Raw genomic sequence first — 17,819 nt, 5'->3', positions numbered from 1 at the left:
GCAAGGAGGAAAGAAAATTAAATATTCATCATAGACCTTAGTAAATGCCTACCCCCGAAAATCAAGAAAATTGAGAAACACAGAGGACATAAATACCAAAAGAAACAGTTAAAATCATGGCTCCTCAGAGAAGAGGCTAATGGGGTGGGGGGAGGGGGCTGGGCTGCTTGTCGGCAACTGAAGGCTCTGCCATTTTATCTCCCTTGCAAGTTAACAAGGTAACTAACAAGTTCATGGATGCTGGCAGGTGATGGGAGACCCTTGGGTCAGAGACAAAGAGGAGCTTGTTATGCACGATAATAGTATTAGAGCATTATTTTTTATTTTGTCCTCTGCACCGCGGATCTCACAGTGTGGTGCCCAGGATCCCAGCCAGCACCTGTGCACACTGTGGGTTGCAGTACAGGAGAAGAAGCCTGAGCTTAGGGCTCAGTTCTGATCTGAAGTTCTGATCATGGACAGTAAGTCTGCTGCCTTTGGTTTGTGAGGAAGGTGCTGCGGTGTCCAACACTGATTGGCATACAAACATCTTTCAAAAGACACTAAGGAACAAAGAAGGGCACTTAGATCCTCGCTCACCAGTCATACAGAAATCCAACAGACCCACGGGAAACTGAAAGTCAAAACTGACATTTTTTACAACCAACCTCCCTGAATGATTTTTTACAAATTACATGCATGTATAACTTTAATTTTAAAAATTCTACTAAATTAGTTATTTTAGATTATTAAAACAATTCGCCTAACCCTTATTCCCACTGACTGGGCATCTTTTCTTTCCATAGGAGAAACAACTCGAGAGAAAATTGGGAAAGGATGTTTTGAGGAACTTCGCACAGAAAGAGCTGGTCCCGAGGCTGGGCCATCTCAACCCCAGCGACCTGACCAGGGACAAAGAGCAAGGCGCAGAGGCCACGACCCCGCCCCTCCCTTGTCTTCACCGCGCCTCAGGAGCAGGCTCCCCCCTCCAGCCACCCCCAGGCCGGGAGCGCGTCCTGCACCTGCGGGGCCAGGATCTGGCGCCCACGCCTCAGGCTGTAGGACAGTAGCAAGCCCTGTGTCGAGTGCAGGGAGCAGCCCGTTCGTAGTTCGTGTTGACCGCAATTATCCAGTCTGTGAATGGAGCCCCCTGAAAATCAAATATCAACAAGAGCATTTGTTACGTAGCCAGCTGGGGTCTCTCTGCGGGCCAAAGGCCACGACGGGTTTCCTGAACCCGGCCGGGAGGCGCGGCCCCGATGTCCTTGGTGGCAAGGCAGGAGTTGGGGTGGGCAGGGTCCTCGGCGTCAGCAGATGCCCGGCCAGGCGGCGGGCCGGGCGCCCCCCTCGCCGGTGCGCACAGGCGCTCGGGGTACCGGGGTGCCGGCATGTGTAGGCGGCCCGCGTCACGCCTGGCGCTGGGTCCCATCACTCCCACCTTGGATGCTCCCGCGCCCGGCCTGCGACCCGCGCGCACGAGGAGGGGGCGGACGCCTCATAGCCTCGAGGAGTCCGCTCCCACCCGCAAGGCCACCGCCCGAGGCCGCGGAGGAGGGCAGAGCCGCGCAGAACCTGTTTATCAGCCCCATCTCTCATTACATAAGGCCTCTATCTCCGCGGGGCATCGCCGCGACTGTCAGGCCAGCGCGCCTTCTCCCACGCGCGGGGGCGCACCTGCCCACAGTTCCCCGCCTCAGTTTACACGGTCCGCGATTGAGGGTCCTTGACTCCTCTTGGCGCAGAGCTCCGGGATCCCACAGTGGTTCCCTGCTCCTTCCCTCAACACAGAGACCCAATTCTACAGATGAGGAAACTAAGGCCCACAGCGGTGTCACACAGCCTAGTGGCAGCACTCCAGGCACTGGGGGGGGGAGGGGGGGCGGGGGGGACGGGGGACACAAGAGGCAGGGGCTGGCTCGGGACCTACAATTGTGCTGCGAAGTTTGGTTTGGCCTGAAGAGAGGGTGGGAGGAGAGAGTGGGCAAGGCTGGGAGGCTTGTGAACAAGAGCCCCAGCAGCGGCCCTTCGTCCCTTCAGAGACCCTTGTGAGGAGGTTGAGCCTCACTGAGGGTAGGACAAAGGGAGCCTGAGCAGACAGAGAGGGGCCTGGAGGGGAAAGCACTGGTTTAGGGGAGGAAGTGGGTGAAGGAGCCAGGCTGACATCAGTAATCAACAGGCAAATAACATAGTTTCTGTTGCAGGGGTTTCTGGAGGACTTCTAGAGAAAGGAGTGAAAAGCAGGTTATGGGCCAGTGTCCCTGAGGGAGAGGGCTGTTCAGGGAAATCCTGGAGTGGGGGCAGGCCCTGAAGCTGCCCTCCACAGCCTTCAATCTGTAGAAACTTGGGTCCCTCAGGGGGGAGGGCTTTGTCCCACAGATAACTGGTGAGCAGAGGTGGCCACCCCAGGTCTCAATGGCACTGGGAGCAGTCACACTTTCCAACCTGGGCTAAGGCTGGGTCCTGACTCGTGCCAGTCTGGCATGTCAAGGGTTTCCCATCAGGACGGGCCCACGCTGAAGGCCTGAGTTGCGCACCCCGTTTTTAGGCTGTCCATATTCAAAGTTATAATCAAGGCAACTTTAAAAAGAAAAGGTCCCAGGGAGGATCTCTGATTCTGACTGGATCTTTCAGTGGAGACCTGGGAATCTGAACTTTTTATCATCCTTTCCACAGTGAGGCCAACAGGGAATCAGGCAGATGAAAAGGAGTGAACTTCACTCTTCTCTTTTTATCCCGTTTGAATTTTGTATCCAAAGCAAGTATTACTCTGGTAATGCAAGAGACCACTTCACTGAAAAAATAAAATCCCTCAATTCCCACATCTGGTAGACTGTGGTCATAGCACTGTCTGCCTAGCACTTCTGGTGACCCAAAGGGTCTCAGGACAGGAGCTGTGCAGGCACTTGGGGCGGTCACCAAGCAAAACTGCTGGAGCTCCAGCTGGCTTGGCCGACACCAGGCTGCCCTCTTCCCTAATGCTGGAGTAAGCCCACCCATATCTTGAAAATTGCCCCAGACCCCCTCACTGCTAAGTCCACAAGAAATCAAATTCTTTCCTTTATGTGACACTGGATTTTCCACAAAGTAAAATCAAGATGAGTAAAGATGTGGTTTCTAGATAGTACCCGACAAAGCGGAGACCAGGGTGGGAGGCGTCACACTTGGCCTATAAAAGCTACCGCAAGAGGCCAAGGCCACAAGCCACTCAGCTTAGGCCAGCCTACGTGTCTGCTCCTCGCTCCTCCTGTGTTAGCTCTAGGCTCCATGGCGCTCTGGCTGACCGTGGTCATTGCTCTCACCTGCCTTGGTGGCCTTGCCTCCCCGGGCCCTCACTCAAGGAGGGAGCTCAAGGAGCTCATTGAAGAGCTGGTCAACATCACCCAGAATCAGGTGAGTACGCTGGTGCTAGGGTGGGTAACTCTCAGGCAGGGTAATTGGTCATTGTTCAGGCCATGACGGTTGGGCCATGCCAAGAGGCCTGTGGGGCCTGAAGAAGCCCCATGGACCAGGACAGGCCCAGCCATGAGGGAGAGGTGCTGGGCCAGCGGTTGGGGGATAGCACAATGGACGGCCCCATAAAGAGATCTGGCTGAGCCCCCAAGGACCACCTGTTCCCCTGGCCTGGCCCTGCCTGCCAAGACCAGCTCCTACTCAGCTGTTCAAGAAAAGAGGTTAGCAGAGAGAGGCCAGCACCCTCCCAGGGCGATTTAGAATTTGCCAAATGGATGTGAACAGAATAATGGGGCCATTATTCGCAGTAGTTTGGTTAAGCCCATTCTTATGGAAAAATTCACTAGTAGTCAGCTCCTGTCCCCAGTGGTGATGGCTCACACTTTGAGTAATTTTTGTGTGCCAAGGCTAGTGCTGTGCTTTTCATCTCATTTCATCACTGCCAACCATCTCAAGAGACAGGTGCGATGACCCTATTCTACTAAGCTGCATTAAGGTTGACAAAAGCCAGATTCAAACCAGGCCTGGGTGACCCCGGGTGCCCATATTCCAAACTGCAGTGTCTTCCGATTCGGAAGACAGGGTTTAAAAAAAATTTTTTTTATTAATGTTTACTTTTGAGAGAGAGGGAGAGAAACAGGGCGAGAGTGGGGGAGGGCAGAGAGAAAGGGAGACACAGAATCGAAAGAAGGCTCACAGCTCTGAGCTGTCAGCACAGAGCCCGATACAGGGCTTGAACTCATAAACCACGAGATCATGACCTGAGCCAAAGTCAGACGTTTCACTGACTGAGCCACCCAGGGGCTCCTCCAGAAGATAGAGTTTTATACACGAGTGCCCACCGCCTCCCATCTGACTGACCTGGCCTCCCCTCCTCTCTCACCCAATGCTGCCTTGGCTATGGGAAGCTTCACTCAAGGCTGTGTCACTCAGATTTTTCTCTCTCAGCCCCCAAACCCTGTACAATGGATCTCCCTCAGTATGCAGAGCAGGAAATTAAGTTCAGGAACACTGAGGGGTCCCAGGCCTGCCTCTGTGCTACACCGGGTTGCCTGTGGGGCCTGATCGCTATGGAGACCTACCCTGCGATTTTGCTGTCTTTTTGCTCCTTCAGGTATCCCTCTGCAATGGCAGCATGGTGTGGAGCGTCAACCTGACAACCGGCATGGTGAGGACCCCCTGGAAGCTGGGAGGGAGGTGGCTGAGGCTGTAGGTCTTATGTGTGTCTTTCCTCACTTGCAAGGCTTAGGGGTTCCACGCAAGCACAGCTTGGACCTTCCCCACCACCCAAAGCTACCTCTGTCAAGACTCTCAGCCCCCTCCTCCTGTGAAGTGCTGCCTAAGCCATACGGCTGGGGGTTCCCAGCAGGGCCTGACACCCCCGTGTTCTTCTCCCAGCAGTACTGTGCAGCCCTAGAATCTCTCATCAATGTCTCTGACTGCACTGCCATCCAAAGGACCCAGAGGATGCTGAAAGCCCTGTGCACTCAGAAACCCTCAGCAGGGGTAAGGCGCCCTGCCCTGTACCCCTCAACCCTGCACCCACTCCTGCCAGCCCTGGGCTCACCCTAGAAGCTCCTGGGGGAACCTAGCTGAGCATCTGAGGCAAGAGTCCACCCGGGGGGTGGGTCCACGGTGGCAACAGGAACATGGCCTCCGGGATTTCCAAGACCTGGTCTTGAGAGCTTCCGACTCCCACCTGAGCTTCAGTTTCCATATCGGTGAAATGTGGGCACTAACAGACTAACAGTACCCGCCCCATGGGGCTTTTGTGAGGATTAAATAAGCCAGTTCCTGGAAAGCCCCTGGCAGAGGCTGGGCATCTTTGCTCTGGAGTCCCATTAATGCCCTGGCCTCTTTTTCCCACAGCAGATTTCCAGTGAGCGCAGCCGAGACACCAAAATTGAAGTGATCCAGTTGGTAAAAAACCTGCTCAACCATCTAAGGAGAAATTTTCGCCATGGAAATTTCAAATGAAGGATGAAAACCTAGCATCACTATTTGCAGAGGCAGACCTGACCGTTTAAGTTATAGATTCATTTTTCTTTCAGATGTTTCAAATTTCTTGGGGAGATGGCAGGGGGATGGGAGGGGGGCACGATTTCCTTAGCTTAGACCTCAGCCTGTGCTGCCTGCCCTCGCCTAGCTGACCTCAGCTGCCCTTGCCTTGGTGCACAGGGCCCTCCTCCATCTGGGCTTTGAGTTCTGTGAACAACCAGGGGCAGGGGTGGGGGAGGGGGGGCAGAGCACTGCCTCTCACGACTGCCCCCTCCTTAGAGGGAACAGCAGCATTACACCAAGGACGCCACCTTGGCAGACACGTATGGGAGGTGGACCTGCTCTATACGGGGACAGCTATGGCAGACAGCGGCTCAGGCATATCTCTTCTTGGCCTTATTTATTACTGTGTGTTATTTAAACAAATGTTGTTTGTCTGTGCTGGGGACAGGGAGGGACTGTCACCACCAGAACCTTGAGCTGGGGGGCCCAGTGACTTGGGCTTTAGGAGTCCCTGGGAATAAGCACTGTGTGCAAAATTCTGCTACCTCATTGGGGTCCTGGGGCCGACACAGGGGACAGGAGAGAGGGCTGGAGTAGCTGCTCTTGTCTGCCAGCCAGCAGTTGGCCCTCAGCCAAGAAGTAATTTATTGTTTTTCCCTGTATTTAAAGTTAAGAAATAAAATGTTATCAAAGAGTTAATAATATATAGAAGAGCAGCCTAGAATGCTGCATCTGGTGTGTGTGGACTGTGGGGAGGGGTCATTGAATGTCTTGTTTCACTGACTTTGTCAAAGGAAGCCAGAAATAAAGACAGTAACAAGAGACCTGATGATGTTTGTCTTTTACTGTGGCCTTTGGGAATCCTGGCCTATGTTCTTCTGGAGGCAGGGCAGTGGGAGTGGTGGGGAAGTTAGGGACAGGAACTGGGCTGAAAGGAAGTAAGCAACCCCCCAGGGGTGTGGGCTGCCACCCACAGGGAGGCAGAGGAAGCCTGGGCCCTGACTTCTGGGTTCATGGAGGACATGAGAGGAGGAGGAGGAGCAATTAGGGACGTCAGAAGTCATCTATGATCACGGTTATGATGAGTGGCCAGCCTATGTGTAGCACCACCCACACAACCCCTGGTGTCTCCCCCACAACCTCTCTGAGCCTCAGGGAAGAAAAGGCTGCATGCCCAAGGTCACACACCTGGTGAGGAGCAAAGCCAGGATGAGAAGCCAGAACTCACTCCAACTCCAAAGCCCATACACTAAACTACCCAGCCTTTCTCTGTCCAAATGTCATCTCACCTAAATGTATGGCCTTTATCATACTGGCATCAACCTATGTGGGCACCTCCCCTGATGGGAAGCTCACTTTCTAGGGAGAGCACAGCCAGTCCTTGGACAGGTGTCATCATTAGTGCATACTCACCACCTCTCTGAACAACTGATTTATGATCCCTGAACTATGGAGTGATGAGTAGAGACCCCAGGTCACAGGGGCATGGTCAGAATGCTGCCCCAACCAGGTCGTCCTGCCTCTCCCTTGGCCCAGGCCAGCACTAGGAGCACCAGAAGAAGAGGCCTCAGCAAACCACAGCTAATGCTCATGTCTCTCAGGAGCGGTTTACACTGTGAATCTGAGAGGTGCCCATAAGGAGAGGATGCTTTTGCAGTGAGTGGTAGCATCCTCACAAACCAGTCTCAAACACTGGGTGGCAGGCAGGTACCCTCCCTGAGAAGCCCTGAGCCCTGTGTGGGAACATCCACAGCAATGTTCAGAAACCAGTGGGGGCAGTCACCTGGGAGCAGTGAGAGGTGATGCTGTGCACGACTCAGGCAACAGAAGCCATGGCAGGACCTGACCAGGGGCAGACAACCACAGGGGCAGCTCCAGGAGCCACTGAAAGAGAGCGGACCCCTTGCACCCAGGTAGAAACGAGGGAGGACCTGTGGAGGGGGCACAGGAGCTGAGCGTCCCACAGGCTGTCCGGAGCAGGGACTGGATCGTCTCCGTGGTCCCACAAGGTCTCAGAACCTGCTGAGTCCCACTATATTTGCTGAGGACTGCCTGCGGCCTGCACTCCTCCTACCCTCTGGGCTGGCAATGACTAAGACAGCACATGCACTCAAGGTTTAGCCCCAGAAAGAAGACTGTAAGCAATGGAGGGTCTGGAGAGGAGAGCTCTATCAGGAAAGCAGGCAACTCGGGGGTGGGGGTAGGAGGTAAGAGCTCTGCAATTCCTCTCCATCCAGAGGTTCAAGAGTTTTGAGCCAGAGGATATTTGTGGAAGATTGATTTTATGTTTATACAAAACTTTTTAGCAATCCAGTCTCTGGAAGCATCACCTCTGACCCACATCCTCTGCCCAACAAGAGCATTGGCCTGTCGGTCCGAAGGAAGATGGAAAGCCTTCAGGTGAAACTCCATGTGAATCTTTCTTTTTTTTAATTTTTTTTTTAATTTTTTTTTAACATTTTATTTATTTTTGAGACAGGGAGAGACAGAGCATGAACGGGGGAGGGTCAGAGAGAGAGGGAGACACAGACTGAAACAGGCTCCAGGCTCTGAGCTGTCAGCACAGAGCCTGACGCGGGGCTCGAACTCACCATGAGATCATGACCTGAGCCGAAGTCGGACGCTTAACCGACTGAGCCACCCAACCGCCCCAATGTGAATCTTTCAAGAAGACCGGAAGTGAGGCTGGACTGGGGCAGGGTCCCTTAGGATTTCCTAAGGATGCATTTACTCCAAGTGGTAGTCAGGAGGGTGTACAGCACCAGCAAGGCCACCGGGGCCCCACCACTAGGGGTCCACAGTGTGCCACATCTGCAGGTACCCACAGCTCCCTGCCTGCAGCACTGAGACTGTCCCCAAGACAAGGAACCTGTGGTCACGGATGTGTGCAGTCAGCCAGAGAGGGCTCGGGCCCTGCCAGGAATGATGGACCTCCCAGAGCCACAGAACCAAGCCAGTGCAGGTGGCAAAAGGGAGGAGGGCCCAGCCAGGAATGAGAGAGAAAGAAAAAGATGAAAGAGGAAAAAAGCGTATGTGTCAGCTATTGTGGCTGGGAGCACCACTACCTGGGGACTAAGCCCGGGGTATTTGCTGGGAGTTTCTCTAACCATATGGTCTCACTTCTTCCATGCGAGAAGCAAACCCTGAGCAGGTCCCAGAGAGAAGGGGGGTCGGGAAGAGACAGAGTGCTTGCTGAGTGGGAGGGAGATGCTGGTCATGGGGCCCAAGGTGGGGAGCCCCTTTGCACCCCACGAACCCCAGGCCCCGGAGGTTTCACTGGAAGAGGGGCTGGGGCTCAAGTGAGAAGTGAGACACACTTGAGTTTCCGGTGAACTTGGCTCCAACACCCTCTGTTTGCTGCTCAGATGAGGTGTCAGAAAACACTTCGAGTCACTGCTGGGGTTTCTCTGAGGCTGGCCCTCTGTGAACTGCTCGGGACTCAGGAGGACAAGGGCTTTCATCTTGTTTCCTTGTGACCCGGAAGCTTGAAGGCTGCGGATCATCAAATCCATCAGCCTGTGGCTTTTTCATTATTATCAACAGGAAAGTGCCTTCTGCATATTATCTTAATTTAGCTGGTCAGTTGGAGCAAAACCAAAAATCGTTCCTCCCTTGAGCTGACTCCTTTCTAAGCCGGCCCAGCCGAGTCCAAGCTGACCATGTTCCAGGCTGGCCGATGGCCTGGGACTCACTGGCCAGTCATCTGACTTTTCCGGAAGCCCAAACCGGTGTCAGAACTGGGGACTGTATCCACGGTCACCCCTCCCACACACACGCTGCCCACTCCTACACTGAAAAATAAAAGTCATAAAGCCTCATTATCTTCATTCGTTTCTCAGCTCCACCCAAAAGCAACAGAGTAAAGGGTTTGCAACGAACTTTCCCAGATCAACTGATTTCTCAGCAGCAAGGGAGGGCCCCATGACGAAGCCATTTGAAATCCCAGAAGCAATTTTCTACCTACGACCTCACTTTCTGTTGTGCCCTCTCCCTTCCCCTGCACAATGCCTTGTGGAAAGTGGTGCTCTTAAAGCGTCCTTCAGAAACGCCCCCAGCCCGTGCACCACCCAGGCGGACGCTGCTGTGTGGTCCCCGGTGACGCAAACATCAACATTAAATATAGCAACCTTCGTCAGTTCCGCTCTCTGCATTACTTGGACAAGCAAGCAACCAAGCAAGCACGTGGCGAGGGCCATTCCTGAAAGCCAGTCTGCTGTGGAGGCTCCCGCAGACCAGAGGGTCAGCGCCCCCTTCTGAGCGCACGGCCCTAGGCCACAAGAAGCCCCAGCGATACCCTAATAGAAAAGCAATTTTTCATTTAGCATCTCCTTTTTTTGTCCTCATCTCTGTCTTCCCACCTTTTCTTTAATCAGCATTTATTTATTTCCCACTGAAGGACAAATTTAACTAAGAAAAAACTAAAACAAAACAACATGAGAATGGTGTCTGGTCCATGAGAGGCTGGGAAGGGCCCCAGGATTGGACTGTTGGGGACCTGAGTTCAATTCTAAGTGCGCTGGGGGAGCTGGCTGTCTCAGGAGCGGATCCGGCACCTGCAGGGGTCCCGCACAATTCCTCCCACGGGCCCATCAGATGCTGTGTTGCCAGTGAGAGAGGAAGGCACACCATTCTTGGGGGGTCTTCACCCAGCCCTGGACTGCCAGGCTGGTGCAGGGGGATACATGTGGGATGAGATGGGAAAGGTAGGTCACCAGTCCAGCTCTGAGGCTGAAGTGGCATCGATGCCTCGGGGACAGATGGAGAGGTTCTGCAGACTCATCAGCCAGCTTTCCTCTCTCAGGAGAAGAACCTTCCACCTGCTTCTCAAAGAAAAGAGAAGCCAGGAGCCTATGGGGCTACTTCACCTCCATTAGAGAAGCCAGAGTGCACCCTCCTCCCCCTACTTCCCTCCTTATGAGGGGTCCTCCTTGCAACTTTGCTCAGAATCCCATTCCTTGGCCTTCACCAGGAGCTGGGGCGGAGACTACAGGGTCCAAGTAAGTCCCAGCTATGCCCCTAACTTCCCTTGCTGTTACTCAGGCCAAGTCTCAGCTCTCGCTTCTGCGAAATGGAGGTTCGTTCATTCATTCATTCATTCATTCATTCATTCATTCATTCATTATCTACGGAGACCTTTACCAGGTGGTCTAGATGCTGGGGATCCATGATGAACAAAATAAGGTTACTTCTAGCGGAGGGACAGAGTCCACAAACAAGAGAACACAGATGCACAGGTGGTGGTGAGTGCACTGGCGGCCAGTGAAGTAGGGGGAGGGGGTGGTTGCTGTGAGGGTGGGGTAGGTGCTGCCTAACTGTGTGGGGAGGTCAGGATGCAGATCTGGATGAAGTGAGGGATGGAGAAAACCATTCACGTAACTAAGGAAAACGTCCAGGGAGAGGGGAGGAAGAATGCTCCTCCCAGAATCAAGGTGTAGGGAGCAGTGGCCAAGGGTGGGAGCAAGAGGAATAGGCAGTCAGGGCTCTGAGGGCAAGATAGCTTTGCTCTGGCTCCTGCATAGCAGAAGCACTCTGTGTGAAGGACACAACGTGGGGACAAGGACGGGAGTAGGAGGGCCAGCTAGGACACTCCTGTGGAGACCCAGGTGGGACATGATGGTGCAGGACTGGATATGGTCAGGTTCTGGAGATGTGTGTGTTATCTACATGATATACATTTATACATCACTTCCACAAACATTATGACATCTGAGGTTATAAATATATGGATATTATGTAACATATAAATAGTGACTGTATAATTTTTTAACCATAAGTCTTAAAATTCCTTTATTGTGGGAAATTTCAAACACATACACAAGTAACTCCCCATTACTGACAGCCCAACAATTAGCAACTCATGGCCAATTTAGTTTTGTCTCTGTCCCACCTGCTTCCTAAGTCCCGCCTCCCACCTCCACCCAAGTTTCCAAACCAGAGGCTGCAGGATCGGATGTGGGCACAGAAGGTTTGTACCATGGTGTGAGCACCATGAAGGATCTAGTTGTTGGGCAATGATCTGGGGAGGCCTGTGCTCAAGTGTGTCCCCATATAAAAAACTTTTTACTTGTTTATTTATTTTTGAGAGAGAGAGAGAGAGAGAGAGAGACCCCGACCACGAGCGGGGGAGGGGCAAAGAGAGAGGGAGTCACAGAATCTGAAGCAGGCTCCAGGCTCTGAGCTGTCAGCACAGAGCCCGACACGGGGCTCGAACCCACGAACTTTGAGATCATGACCTGAGCCGAATTTGGACACTTAACCAACTGAGCCACCCAGGTGCCCCAAGGGTGTCCCTGTTTAAAAGCTACTGATGGGGCGCCTGGGTGGCGCAGTCGGTTAAGCGTCCGACTTCAGCCAGGTCACGATCTCGCGGTCCGTGAGTTCGAGCCCCGCGTCAGGCTCTGGGCTGATGGCTCGGAGCCTGGAGCCTGTTTCCGATTCTGTGTCTCCCTCTCTCTCTGCCCCTCCCCCGTTCATGCTCTGTCTCTCTCTGTCCCAAAAATAAATAAAAAACGTTGAAAAAAAAAAATTAAAAAAAAAATAAATAAATAAAATAAAAGCTACTGATCACATGGGGCACTGGAGGGCTCAGTCAGTTAAGCATCTGACCTGTGATTTAGGCTGTCATAATCTCACAGTTTGTGAGATGGAACCCGAGTGGTGATTGGGCTCTGGGCTGACAGCACAGAGCATGCCTGGGATTCTCTCTCTCTGCCCCTCCCCACCCCCTCTCTGCCTGCCTCTCTCTTTCTCTCTCAATAAAAAAAAATAATAATAACTATCCACACATGGAATCCCCCACCCCCTCACAGCAAGCACCCCAGCAAAGCCTGCCCTCTCAGATGCATCCACACCACTGTTTCCATTTCATGAGGCCTCCTCCCCATTGGGCACCTGCCCCCATGGCACTCCAGAAGCTCTCTCACTGATGTCACTGATTGTCTCCTATCACTAAATCCAGTGGAAACACTTCGGCCTTATCTCACCCGCCCCTGAAGAACATCTGATGCCACTGACCACGTGCTTCTCCAAGACTCTCTCAAGCCTGCATCCCCTCCCAGCCCCCCTAGCTGCCTGCCTCCTCTCCCTCCTTCCCTTCTTCCAGCAGCACCAGAAACACCACAGTCATTTCTTGTTCCATCTCTTCCTGAGTCCGGGGGCAGTACCGTTCTTCCCCTTGGCTTCCTCGCCGTCTGTGTCGACAGCCCAGACTCTCCTCTGCTCAGGGTCCCCCTCTTCCCTCTGAAACTGTCATCTCTGCCAACAGCAGCTCCCATGCCAGAAACCTGGGGCTCTGTGTGACTTCTCACTCTTCCTCACCCCTATATTCAGCCCATTCCAAGTGCTATGATGATGATAATGATGATAACAAAAGTTGGGAGACTTCCTACAGGCCGGGCACCACACTGAACACTGTTTTGATCACCTCATATAATCTTCCCACAGTCCTTTATTAGTTCAGTTCTACAGAGAAGTGTGGGCAGGGAAACTTTCCCGAGGTCACCTTGAGAGCAAGGGGTAGAGCTGGGACTCGAAGCACCGGGCCCCGCTGACTGCAGGATGCATGGCCTTCAGTGACAGTACATACTGGGAGCCACCCTCAGACCCATGGCTGCTGCCGCCCCACGCAATCCATGATCCGTGAGCCATGCTTCTTGATCCACGCCAGCTACCAGCTCTGAGCTCACAGTGACCTCTGACTGCAGTCCTCCAGAAGGTTCTCCTCCCAGGCTGCTGGCTCACCCAGTTCCTGCAGGGCCCCAGGGAGCGCCTGCCTACTGGCCCGCCATGAACTGTCCCCACAACCCCTCTAAGGCCTACTTATTCCAGCGTCTGCTAGATAGAGCTCCTTTGGAGGAGTCTTATTTTCAACATGAATAAGCCTGTGAGAAGGTCCTGGAAAGGGCTCTTCTCTCTGTGTTGTGTCACACAACTGACCCAAGAGGACGGAAGAGGACGCATGCAGGGTTCAGGGTAGGACAGGGCGCTGGGGATGGCTGCTGTGGCAGGACTCCTCAGCCAGGGCCTGGAAACTGGGCTGCTCTGGGTACTCTCACCTGTCCCTGTTCTCTAGGGAGCTGTGGCAGATGCCCCCTTCCTGTGCCCTGGAGCGGGAGGTTAGGTTTTCTGCAGGAGCAGTGCTAGGGGTGCTGGGACATAGCAGAGGCAGCAGCCCTGGGGTCCCCAGAATAGAGCTCCAGCAATGCAATCTTGAACTCCACACCAGCGGTGCAGCCCTAGGGCTGGCACTCCTTCCTGAGGGTCGTTTCTTTAGAATTCTGGGCCCAACCGGGAGCCTGTTCCCCCACCCTCCCAATATGTTCACCAACACCTACTTCCCTGCACTGAGTGCTCTCTGTGTAAGGTGCTCAGTGGTACCTACTTCCTGAGCGGACTCCAGAGACCTAAGTATGAGGGCTGCAGGGTGTCAACTAACGCTCACCCTCCCCAAACAAGAATAAGGCCTCAAAGACTAAAAGGGGGACACATGCAGGAGGGATGTGGGTGGGGTAGTGTCCAGCAGCAAAACTCCCAGTGGCCCTGTCAGACGCAGGTTTGCCAGGTAGAGGAAGTACCACAGTCATGGGATCAATCAAAGATACGATTAATAACAATAATAAAAATAAAAATAAATATTAATAATAATACTATCACAGAGCACACACTAGGTACCAGGCACCATTCTGACTACTTAAAAACATTAACTTATTTATTCCTCACAAGAGCCACATGAAGGAGGTACCACGATTGCTCCCACTTTACAGAGGAAGTTGAGAAAGCAGAGCAGCCAGCCCTGACAGGCGGCCTGGCTGGCCATGTGCTGAGGTGGCCTCCAGAAACAGCCACACCTCATGGAGTAATACGTGCCCAGCACTTTGCATAGAATCTCTCTCACACCTCACAGGGATCTTATGAGCAGGAGCCACATCATTCCCACTCCACGGGTGAGGAAACTGAGACCCAGACAGAGTTAGTGATCTGTCCACGGCGACAGAGTGGACAAGTGGCTTGTTTGATGGATTCCAAAACCCAGTGTTCAAAACTGTCACGTTCTAGGGCCTGAAAGGACAGTTCTGAGGCCACACGGAAGCCAGGGCTGGTTCTCAGCACTCACACAGGGTGAAGGGAAGGGGGTCTATGCCTGACACAGCCAGAACCTAGCAGAGTCCTCAACTTCTCTCTGAGCTCCGGTGCCTGTCTGCCTTGTATCATCACTGCCTGTGACTCCTGATGGCTGGGAGAGGCTCCTGTGCAGGTGGTAGCTGTCCTTGTCCCTGATGGGCAGGCTCCATCTTCCAGGCCTCTGTCCAGCCAGCTACATGCACAGTGCCATGGGCCACAGTGCAGAGAGAACAGCTCCTTTTCTCCTACCCTTCAAGGGGACCTTCCGGTCACTCCATGATGTTCTGCAAAGTTCACCTATCCCTGGATTTATCCAACCATTGAAACAAAACAAAACCAAAAAAAAAAAAAAAAAGGCTTTATTCTGCTTCTGAGCTACTAGTTCGCATATTACAAATCTCTTCTGTTTACATCTTTGCCCCCAGAGCCTTAAACCTGGGGTGTAGCCCTCAGGAAAGGCATGTACTCAAAAAAGCCACCACTGAACACAAGGACAGCTTTTGTATCCTGCTGACCTCCCCTTCTCTCCAGCTCTCCCGCAGCCCCAAAGCTCTGACACGTGTGTTCTGCACCATGAACTCTCCTCCAGGATGTCTGCACTTTCAAGTTTTAACTTCCTGTTTTAACTTGGACCTTTCCTCAAAAAAGGGGTATGCACCATTTACTCCAAACAACAGTTTATCTGGATGTGAAGTCTCCATCTGTCCTGGAAGGAACTCAACCCTTCTTAGTAACTCTCCTCAACTGTGTAGTGAAGACCTAACTTGCCCTAGCAAGAAACCCAAATAACCCAATAAAAAATGAGCAAAGGACCTAAATGGACATTTTTCAAAGAAGATACATGAATGGCCAATAGATGGATGAAAAGATACTCATCATCAGGGAAATTCAAATCAAAACCACAGTGAGATGCCACCTCATACCTGTTAGAATGATTATTTCAAAAAGGCAAGAAACCACAAGTGTTGGCGAGGATGTGGACAGAAGGAAACCCTCTTGCACTGTTGCTGGGAATGCAAACTGATACAGCCGCTATGGAAAACAGTATGGAAAATCCTCAAAACATTAAAGATACAAATACCATATGACCCACTAATTCTGCTTCTGGAAATACATCCAAGGGAAATGAAAACGCTATGTTGAAGAGATACATGAACCCCTATGTTCACAGCAGCATTATTTACAATATGTCGAGATGGAAACATCCTAAGTATCCATTGATGGATGAGAAGATAGAGAATTTGTACACACACACACACACACACACACACACACACGCATGCACACACAATGGAATATTACTTGGCCATAAAGAGGAAACCCCACCACTTGTGACAACATGAATAGACCGTGAAGGTGTTATGCTAAGTGAAATGTTAGAGAAACACAATACTGTATGATCTCACTTATTTGTGTAATCTTACAAAAACAAAACAAAACAAAACCCAAACACCCAAATTCATAGTAAGAGAGATCAGATCTGTAGTCACCATAGGTAAAGGGGGTAGAGGGAGGGTGAAGAGAATGACAGTGGTCAAAACAAACTTCCAGTTATAAAGTAAGTAAGTACAGGGGATGTAATGTACAACATGATGACTGTAATTAATTAACACTGCTGTATGGAATCTTGTTAAATTGTTAAGTGAGTAAATCCTAAGAGTTCTCATCACAAGGGAAAAAACATTTTTTCTTTTTTTGTTCTATATAAATGAGATGATGGGTGTTAACCAGACTTATTATGATAATCATTTTGTAATATATATAAGTTAAATCATTATGCTGTACACCTTAGACCTACACAGTGCTATATGTCAATTATATTGCAATAAAACTTGGGGGGAAAACCTATGCAAAAATTTTAAAACGACAGCAACAAAAAAACTTACCCAGAGAGATCTGGCCTTTGTCCCAGCTCTTAGGAGGTAACTTCTAAGCCCATGGGATAAAGAATTTGTAACCGGTTCCTGGGAAGGAGCCCCTAAATCCTTGGGACTTCCCAAGGTATGAGTGTCAGGGCCTTAAGAGCTTATGCTAATTAGGCAACTCAGGGTAGGGACCAGCATCACCTTGAGGCCATAGTGGTATCAGCCAAACCTCCAGGGCGGGGCTGGAGGATGAGGTCAACTGAAGGGGTCAATGATCCAATCAATCACATTTACAGAACAACACCCCAGCTATATTCTGGACAGCATAGTTCAGGTGAACTGCCCTGGTTGGCAGTACTCTGTGCGCTGTCATACATTAAAGTGCTGGGGAGGTGGCATGCTTGGACCCAATGGGGAGGAAACAAGAAGCTTCACGTTTGGGACCTTCCTAGAACTCACCCTCTGTGTCTGTTCTTTTGGCTGGGTGTTACTGGTATCCCTTTGCTGTAACACAGCTATCACCTTCTGTATAGTACTTTCCTGAGTTCTATGGGTCACTCTAGCAAACTACAGAGCCTGAGAAGGTAGTAGGAACTTTCAAATTTTTAGCCAAACGGCGAAAAGTGAGGGTAGACTGGCGACCCTCTCTGATGGGAGAGCAGCCTTGTGGAGGCTATGCCCTTAACCTGGGAAGTGTAACCCAACTCTGCATTGTTGGTAACAGAAGTCATTGCATGGAGTTTGGCAAACCCACTGCAGTCCAGTGGAAGGATCCAAAATATGGCCGAAGGACCTTCCTCATACACTTATCTGGATCCTCTCCTTCACAAAGCGCCAGGCCCTGTAATAAGCCCCAAAGCACGGGGACAACTTAGTGGTATTCTTTTCTGTGTGAACTGAGGAAATCAGTAGGGAGAGGAAGGTCAGACAGCAGGGAAAGGCAGTGGACAGGACAGAGAAGGAAAGCCTCGGGAGGAAAGAGCAGTGGTACACCAGGGCCGAGGAGTCCTGTTCCCTGAGTGAGGAGTGGGGGTGCTTGGACCTCAGCGGGGCCCCGGGGATTAGACTCAGGCAGCAGGGCAGGTTGTGGGGTGTTGACAGACAACCGACTTGTAAACCAGGAAGATTATGGCTCTTTTTCGTAATGAGCTGAGGACATATTTAAGTTCCATTTACAAAGTGGTCATTCCTGAAAACCCGAGATAGACATGTTTTGTGAAGGGGCTCCTTATCGCTAAAGGCCTATGGACTGGAGGTAATCTGGACTGAGCCCCACCTGATGTCACTCATTTTTGCCAAAGCCTAAACCTGGAGGAATGGCATGCCTGAGTGCCAAGACAGGAGAGAGTCTTTGCCCATTATGTTCCTTCTACCCAGAGAAAGAACCCCAGATCAGCTTTTCCA

General features: G+C 51.8%; 1 protein-coding gene across 2 annotated transcripts; it reads left to right on the top strand.

Moving 5' to 3' along the window:
- The first annotated feature begins 1,888 nt into the window (after nucleotides 1-1,888).
- On the top strand, nucleotides 1,889-6,236 carry IL13 (interleukin 13). Of its 2 annotated transcripts, none has more exons than XM_060636184.3 (4): nucleotides 1,889-3,369; nucleotides 4,544-4,597; nucleotides 4,828-4,935; nucleotides 5,302-6,236. In XM_060636184.3, exons 1-4 carry the CDS (start codon nucleotides 3,085-3,087, stop codon nucleotides 5,404-5,406), a joined length of 552 nt encoding a protein of 183 aa, XP_060492167.1. In that variant the 5' UTR covers nucleotides 1,889-3,084; the 3' UTR covers nucleotides 5,407-6,236. The 2 variants fall into 2 exon arrangements, with proteins under 2 accessions (XP_060492167.1, XP_060492164.1); XM_060636181.3 differs by having other exon boundaries at nucleotides 5,299-6,236.
- The last annotated feature ends 11,583 nt before the right edge of the window (nucleotides 6,237-17,819 follow it).

This window comes from Panthera onca, chromosome A1 (assembly GCF_046562875.1).
Source record: "Panthera onca isolate mPanOnc1 chromosome A1, mPanOnc1 haplotype 2, whole genome shotgun sequence".
In the NCBI taxonomy this organism is placed as follows: domain Eukaryota; kingdom Metazoa; phylum Chordata; class Mammalia; order Carnivora; family Felidae; genus Panthera; species Panthera onca.
This window is presented reverse-complemented; position numbering and strand designations above follow the sequence as displayed.

What these genes read in the sequence shown, in the direction of transcription:
- IL13 (XM_060636181.3), top strand. Translation starts at nt 3,085, where the DNA reads ATGTGGTTTCTAGATAGTACCCGACAAAGCGGAGACCAGGGTGGGAGG. An exon ending in TCAACCTGACAACCGGCATG is followed by an intron (nt 4,598 to 4,827) that starts GTGAGGACCCCC and finishes TTCTTCTCCCAG; the next exon opens with CAGTACTGTGCAGCCCTAGA. An exon ending in CTCAGAAACCCTCAGCAGGG is followed by an intron (nt 4,936 to 5,298) that starts GTAAGGCGCCCT and finishes TTTTTCCCACAG; the next exon opens with CAGATTTCCAGTGAGCGCAG.